Source organism: Lampetra fluviatilis, unplaced genomic scaffold (assembly GCF_964198595.1).
Source record: "Lampetra fluviatilis unplaced genomic scaffold, kcLamFluv1.1 SCAFFOLD_374, whole genome shotgun sequence".
In the NCBI taxonomy this organism is placed as follows: Eukaryota; Metazoa; Chordata; class Hyperoartia; order Petromyzontiformes; family Petromyzontidae; genus Lampetra; species Lampetra fluviatilis.
In genome coordinates, this window is record NW_027620817.1 from 27,501 (window position 1) to 36,185 (window position 8,685).

The window sequence follows — 8,685 nt, forward strand, 5'->3', positions numbered from 1 at the left end:
CGTCTCTGTGGGTCTCTGTGGGTCTCTGTGCGTCTCTGTGGGTCTCTGTGGGTCTCTGTGGGTCTCTGTGGGTCTCTGTGGGTCTCTGTGGGTCTCTGTGGGTCTCTGTGGGTCTCTGTGGGTCTCTGTGGGTCTCTGTGGGTCTCAGTGATTAACACTGAACCCTGTGGGAGTCTCAGTGATTAACACTGAACCCTGTGGGAGCCTCAGTCTGGCTCTGTGAGTCTCTATGGGTCTAAATGAGTCTCTGTGTGTCTCTGTGTGTCTCTGTGTGTCTCTGTGTGTCTCTGTGTGTCTCTGTGTGTCTCTGTGTGTCTCTGTGTGTCTCTGTGTGTCTCTGTGTGTCTCTGTGTGTCTCTGTGGGTCTCTGTGGGTCTCTGTGGGTCTCTGTGGGTCTCTGTGGGTCTCTATGGGTCTCTGTGGGTCTCTGTGGGTCTCTGTGGGTCTCTGTGGGTCTCTGTGTGTCTCTGTGTGTCTCTGTGGGTCTCTGTGGGTCGCAGTGATTAACACTGAACCCTGTGGGAGCCTCAGTCTGGCTCTGTGAGTCTCTATGGGTCTAAATGAGTCTCTGTGTGTCTCTGTGTGTCTCTGTGTGTCTCTGTGTGTCTCTGTGTGTCTCTGTGTGTCTCTGTGTGTATCTGTGTGTATCTGTGTGTCTCTGTGTGTCTCTGTGTGTCTCTGTGTGTCTCTGTGTGTCTCTGTGTGTCTCTGTGTGTCTCTGTGGGTCTCTGTGGGTCGCAGTGATTAACACTGAACCCTGTGCGAGCCTCAGTCTGGCTCTGTGAGTCTCAGTGATTACACTGAACCCTGTGGGAGCCTCAGTCTGGCTCTGTGAGTCTCTATGGGTCTAAATGAGTCTCTGTGTGTCTCTGTGTGTCTCTGTGTGTCTCTGTGTGTCTCTGTGTGTCTCTGTGTGTCTCTGTGTGTCTCTGTGTGTCTCTGTGTGTCTCTGTGTGTCTCTGTGTGTCTCTGTGTGTCTCTGTGTGTCTCTGTGGGTCTCTGTGGGTCTCTGTGATTAACACTGAACCCTGTGGGAGCCTCAGTCTGGCTCTGTGAGTCTCAGTGATTACACTGAACCCTGTGGGAGCCTCAGTCTGGCTCTGTGAGTCTCAGTGATTACACTGAACCCTGTGGGAGCCTCAGTCTGGCTCTGTGAGTCTCAGTGATTACACCGAACCCTGTGGGAGCCTCAGTCTGGCTCTGTGAGTCTCTATGGGTCTAAATGAGTCTCTGTGTGTCTCTGTGTGTCTCTGTGTGTCTCTGTGTGTCTCTGTGTGTCTCTGTGTGTCTCTGTGTGTCTCTGTGTGTCTCTGTGGGTCTCTGTGGGTCTCTGTGGGTCTCTGTGGGTCTCTGTGGGTCTCTGTGGGTCTCTGTGGGTCTCTGTGGGTCTCTGTGGGTCTCTGTGGGTCTCTGTGGGTCTCTGTGGGTCTCTGTGGGTCTCTGTGGGTCTCTGTGGGTCTCTGTGGGTCTCTGTGGGTCTCTGTGGGTCTCTGTGGGTCTCTGTGGGTCGCAGTGATTAACACTGAACCCTGTGGGAGCCTCAGTCTGGCTCTGTGAGTCTCAGTGATTAACACTGAACCCTGTGGGAGCCTCAGTCTGGCTCTGTGAGTCTCAGTGATTAACACTGAACCCTGTGGGAGCCTCAGTCTGGCTCTGTGAGTCTCAGTGATTAACACTGAACCCTGTGGGAGCCTCAGTCTGGCTCTGTGAGTCTCAGTGATAAACACTGAACCCTGTGGGAGCCTTAGTCTGGCTCTGTGAGCCTCAGTGATTAACACTGAACCCTGTGGGAGCCTCAGTCTGGCTCTGTGAGTCTCAGTGATTAACACTGAACCCTGTGGGAGCCTCAGTCTGGCTCTGTGTGTCTCTATGGGTCTAAATGTGTCTCTGTGTGTCTCTGTGTGTCTCTGTGTGTCTCTGTGTGTCTCTGTGTGTCTCTGTGTGTCTCTGTGTGTCTCTGTGTGTCTCTGTGTGTCTCTGTGTGTCTCTGTGGGTCTCTGTGGGTCTCTGTGGGTCTCTGTGGGTCTCTGTGGGTCTCTGTGGGTCTCTGTGGGTCTCTGTGGGTCTCTGTGGGTCTCTCTCTGTGGGTCTCTCTCTGTGGGTCTCTCTCTGTGGGTCTCTCTCTGTGGGTCTCTCTCTGTGGGTCTCTCTCTGTGGGTCTCTCTCTGTGGGTCTCTCTCTGTGGGTCTCTCTCTGTGGGTCTCTCTCTGTGGGTCTCTCTCTGTGGGTCTCTCTCTCTCTGTGGGTCTCTCTGGGTCTCTGTGTGTGTCTGTGGGTCTCTGTGGGTCTCTGTGGGTCTCTGTGGGTCTCTGTGGGTCTCTGTGTGTATCTCTGCATGTATCTCTGCGCGTATCTCTGCGCGCATCTCTGCGCGTGTATCTGCGTGTATCTGCGTGTATCTGCGTGTATCTGTGTGTATCTGTGTGTGTATCTGTGTGTGTGTGTATCTGTGTGTGTGTGTATCTGTGTGTGTGTGTATCTGCGTGTGTGTATCTGTGTGTGTGTATCTGCGTGTATCTGCGTGTATCTGCGTGTATCTGCGTGTATCTGCGTGTATCTGCGTGTATCTGTGTGTGTGTGTATCTGTGTGTGTATCTGTGTGTGTGTGTATCTGTGTGTGTGTATGTATCTGTGTGTGTGTGTATCTGTGTGTGTGTGTATCTGTGTGTGTGTATCTGCGTGTATCTGCGTGTATCTGCGTGTATCTGCGTGTATCTGCGTGTATCTGTGTGTGTGTATCTGTGTGTGTATCTGTGTGTGTGTGTATCTGTGTGTGTGTGTATCTCTGCGTGTGTGTGTATCTCTGCGTGTGTGTGTATCTCTGCGTGTATCTGCGTGTATCTGTGTGTGTGTATCTGTGTGTGTGTGTATCTGTGTGTGTGTGTATCTGTGTGTGTGTGTATCTGTGTGTGTGTGTATCTGTGTGTGTGTGTATCTGTGTGTGTGTGTATCTGTGTGTGTGTGTATCTGTGTGTGTGTGTATCTGTGTGTGTGTGTATCTGTGTGTGTGTGTATCTGTGTGTGTGTGTATCTGTGTGTGTGTGTATATCTCTGCGTGTGTGTGTATCTGTGTGTGTGTATCTGTGTGTATCTGCGTGTATCTGCGTGTGTGTATCTCTGTGTGTGTGTATCTGTGTGTATCTGTGTGTGTGTATCTGTGTGTGTGTATCTGCGTGTGTGTATCTGTGTGTGTGTGTATCTGTGTGTGTGTATCTGCGTGTGTGTATCTCTGTGTGTGTATCTGTGTGTGTGTGTATCTGTGTGTGTGTATCTGTGTGTGTGTATCTGTGTGTGTATCTGTGTGTGTGTGTATCTGTGTGTGTGTATCTGCGTGTATCTGCGTGTGTGTATCTGCGTGTGTGTATCTGTGTGTGTGTATCTGTGTGTGTGTATCTCTGTGTGTGTGTATCTGTGTGTGTGTATCTGCGTGTGTGTATCTCTGTGTGTGTATCTGTGTGTGTGTGTATCTGTGTGTGTGTGTATCTGTGTGTGTATCTGTGTGTGTGTATCTGTGTGTGTGTATCTGTGTGTGTGTATCTGTGTGTATCTGTGTGTGTATATCTGTGTGTATCTGCGTGTATCTGTGTGTGTATCTGTGTGTGTGTATCTGTGTGTATCTGCGTGTATCTGTGTGTGTGTATCTGTGTGTGTGTATCTGTGTGTATCTGTGTGTGTATATCTGTGTGTATCTGCGTGTATCTGTGTGTGTATCTGTGTGTGTGTATCTGTGTGTATCTGTGTGTATCTGTGTGTGTGTGTATCTGTGTGTGTGTGTATCTGTGTGTGTATCTGCGTGTATCTGCGTGTATCTGCGTGTATCTGCGTGTGCCGCTCACCCCTTGAGGTAGGCTGCGAACTCGAGTGGAGGTGGCAGCAGCGAGTCTGTGGCCTGCTGCTGCCCGGCGCTGCCCAGCGAGACCAGGTGGTGGCACAAGCAGCGCCAGTACAGCGCCACCTCCGGCGTGAGCTCGCACACGGGCACGAGACGCCTGTACAGACACACTCACTCAGTCAGTCACACACTCAGTCAGTCAGTCACTCACTCGCTCACTCATACACTCACTCATACACTCACTCACTCATACACTCACTCACTCACACACTCACTCGCTCACTCATACACTCACTCAGTCAGTCACTCACTCACTCACACACACACTCACTCACTCGCAGCGCCAGTACAGCGCCACCTCCGGCGTGAGCTCGCACACGGGCACGAGACGCCTGTGGAGACACACACGGGGACACTCACTCACTCACTCAGTCAGTCAGTCAGTCACTCACTCGCTCACTCATACACTCACTCACACACTCACTCACTCATACACTCAGTCAGTCACTCACTCGCTCACTCATACACTCACTCAGTCAGTCACTCACTCGCTCACTCATACACTCACTCAGTCAGTCAGTCACTCGCTCACTCATACACTCACTCACTCGCAGCGCCAGTACAGCGCCACCTCCGGGGTGAGCTTGCACACGGGCACGAGACAACTGTGGAGACACACACGGGGACACTCACTCAGTCACTCACTCATACACTCACTCACACACTCATACACTCAGTCACTCACTCACTCACACACTCACTCATACACTCACTCACTCAGTCAGTCACTCATACACTCACTCACTCAGTCAGTCACTCACTCGCTCACTCATACACTCACTCATACACTCACTCACTCATTCACTCACTCACACACTCACTCATACACACACTCATACACTCACTCACTCAGTCAGTCACACACTCACTCACTCACTCAGCCACCCACTCATACACTCACTCACTCACTCATACACTCACTCACACACACACTCATACACTCACTCACTCACACACTCACACACACACACACCCACTCACACACTCACTCACTCACTCACACACTCACTCACTCCCTCCCTCCCCCCCCGCTCACCGCTCGTCCAGGAAGCTGCACAACTGCACGAGGTCGCCCGGCTTGGCGGGCGGAACAGGGCGCCCATCACTCACTCACTCCTCACTCACTCCTCACTCACTCTCACCCCTCACTCACTCACTCACACACCCACTCTCACCCCTCACTCACTCACTCACACACTCACTCTCACCCCTCACTCACTCACTCACTCACTCACCCAATCACACACTCACCCCTCACTCACTCTAACCCCTCACTACTCACTCACTCATACACTCAATAATTCACACACCCACTCACACACTCACTCACTCACACCCACTCACACACCCCTCACTCACTCTCACCCCTCAATCACTCACCCACTCATTCACTCACTCCTCACTCACTATAACCCCTCACTCACACACTCACTCACACGCACCCACCCACCCACTCATACTCACCCACCCACCCACCCACACACCCACTCACACACTCACTCACCCACCCACTCACCCACCCACTCACCCAACCACCCACCCACTCACCCACCCACTCACACACTCACCGCTCGTCCAGGAAGCTGCACAACTGCACGAGGTCGCCCGGCTTGGCGGGGCGGAACAGGGCGCCCATCACGGAGGCGGCCAGCTCCTCGTCGCCCTCCACGTCGATCAGACGCAGCAGGCGGAGCGCGTCGCCCTCCAGAGAACGCAGCCAGCCCTGCAGCAGGCTGGAGCTCACACACGCACGCACATCCTCTACACACACACACAGTCACACAGACACACACAGACACACACACAGTGACACACACACAGTGACACACAGACAGTGAGACACAGTGACACACACACAGTGAGACACACACAGTGACACACACACAGACACAGCAGGCGGAGCGCGTCGCCCTCCAGAGAACGCAGCCAGCCCTGCAGCAGGCTGGAGCTCACGCACGCACGCACATCCTCTACACACACACACAGTCACACAGACACACACAGACACACACACAGTGACACACACACTCACACACAGACACACACACACACACAGTCACACACACACACACAGTGACACACACACAGTGACACACACACACAGTGACACACCCACACACGCAGCAGGCGGAGAGCGTCGCCCTCCAGAGAACGCAGCCAGCTCTGTAGCAGGCTGGAGCTCACACACGCACGCACATCCTCTACACACAGAGAGACAGAGAGAGACACACACACACAGTGACACACACACAGACACACACACACAGTGACACACACAGACATACACACAGTGACACACAGACACACACACACAGTGACACAGACATACACACAGTGACACAGACATACACACAGTGACACAGTGACACACACAGTGACACACAGTGACACACACAGTGACACACACACACACACAGTGACACACACACACACAGAGACACACACAGACATACACACACAGTGACACACACAGTGACACACAGTGACACACACAGTCACACAGTCACACACAGTGACACATACACAGTGACACACACACAGTGACGCACACACACAGTGACACACACAGTGACACACACAGTGACACACACAGTGACACACACACAGTGACACACATTCACACAGAGATATACACGCACAGACGCACAGACACCATCCTCCCCTTAGGTCGGCTCAGTGAGAAGAGGAGCTCACCGGAACGGTCCTTGAGCCCCTGGTCGAGGAGTTTGACGCGCTGGGCAATGGTGAGGGTCCTGATGTGCACCTTGTCAGCCAACACCTTCACACACACACACACAGACACACACACAGTCACACACACAGAGATACACACAGTGACACACACATAGACACACACAGATACACACACACAGTCACATACAGACACAGTGACACACACACACACACACACAGTCACACACACAGTCACACACACAGACACACACACACACACAGTGACACACACACACAGTCACACACACACAGTGACACACACTGACACGCACACTCAGTGATACACACACAGTGACACACACACACACAGAGATACACACACACACAGACACAGATACATATAGAGGCACACACACACAGAGATACACACACACATAGACACACACAGTCACACACACACACAGAGATACACACACAGTGACACACACACACACACACACAGTGACACACACAGTGACACACACACACACACAGTGATACACAGTCACACACAGTGACACACACAGTGACACACACACACAGATACACACACAGTCACACACACAGTCACACACACACAGTGATACACACAGTGACACACACACAGAGATACACACACACAGTGACACACACACAGTCACACACACTCACACACAGATACACACAAATACACACAGACACACACACACAGATACACACACAGTCACACTCAGATACACACACACACAGACACACACACACACACACAGACACACACACACAGTCACACACACACACAGACACACACACAGACACACACACAGACACACACACAGACACACACACACAGTCACACACAGATACACACACAAGGACACACACAGACAAACACAAACACAGACAAACACAAACACAGACACACACACAGACAAACACAGACACACACCCAGACACACACACAGACACACACACAGACACACACACACAGACACACACACAAGGACACACACAGACAAACACAGACACACACACAGACAAACACAGACACACACACACAGACACACACACAGACACACACACAGACACACACACAGACACACACACAGACACACACACAGATCCACACACACAGAGAGAGAGTGTCACTGTCTCCTTGTTGCAACTCGCTACTCACAACACTTGCCCCTACAGCCCTGCCAGAGGCTACCTGGGGGAGCTTTGCCTGTGTCTGTGTGGAGGTCACCTGGTACGCCAATACTGCTACTCACAGCACTTGCCCCTACAGCCCTGCCAGAGGCTACCTGGGGGAGCTTTGCCTGTGTCTGTGTGTAGGTCACCTGGTACACACTGCTGCTACTCACAGCACTTGCCCCTACAGCCCTGCCAGAGGCTACCTGGGGGAGCTTTGCCTGTGTCTGTGTGTAGGTCACCTGGTACGCACTGCTGCTACTCACAGCACTTGCCCCTACAGCCCTGCCAGAGGCTACCTGGGGGAGCTTTGCCTGTGTCTGTGTAGGTCACCTGGTACGCACTGCTGCTGCTACTTACAGCACTTGCCCCTACAGCCCTGCCAGAGGCTACCCGGGGGAGCTTTGCCTGTGTCTGTGTGTAGGTCACCTGGTACACACTGCTGCTACTCACAGCACTTGCCCCTACAGCCCTGCCAGAGGCTACCCGGGGGAGCTTTGCCTGTGTCTGTGTGGAGGTCACCTGGTACGCCAACTTGCGGATGTTCTCTCGCACATCCCTGGTGCGACGCAGAACCAGCGGCAGCGTGCGGGCGCAGAGACACACGGAGGTCAGGGCAGCCCGCCGAACCTCGGGGCTGGGATCCAACTCCACCAGGACCTCGTAGGCTACACACAGAGACACAGAGACACACAGAGACACAGAGAGACACACACACAGAGAGAGACACACACAGACACACGGACGTCAGGGCAGCCCGCCGAACCTCGGGGCTGGGATCCAACTCCACCAGGACCTCGTAGGCTACACACAGAGACACACACAGACACACAGAGAGACACACACACACAGAGAGGATTACAGACACACAGAGAGACACACGGACGTCAGGGCAGCCCGCCGAACCTCGGGGC

The 8,685-nt window shown here is 53.0% G+C and overlaps 1 protein-coding gene across 1 annotated transcript in view; it reads right to left on the reverse strand.

Annotated features, from left to right (window-relative positions):
• The window catches only part of LOC144954410 (condensin complex subunit 3-like), a gene marked incomplete at its 3' end in the record, with an annotated part of 33,129 nt that extends 24,801 nt beyond the window's left edge, over nucleotides 1–8,328 (reverse strand). The window contains exons 1-4 of the mRNA XM_078884912.1: nucleotides 8,294–8,328; nucleotides 5,461–5,625; nucleotides 4,168–4,224; nucleotides 3,837–3,989 (exon numbers count right to left, since the gene is read on the reverse strand). Of these exons, the coding sequence (XP_078741038.1) occupies nucleotides 3,837–3,989; nucleotides 4,168–4,224; nucleotides 5,461–5,625; nucleotides 8,294–8,328 (410 nt within the window). The remainder of the gene's footprint in view (nucleotides 1–3,836; nucleotides 3,990–4,167; nucleotides 4,225–5,460; nucleotides 5,626–8,293) is intronic.
• Nucleotides 8,329–8,685: the final 357 nt, after the last annotated feature.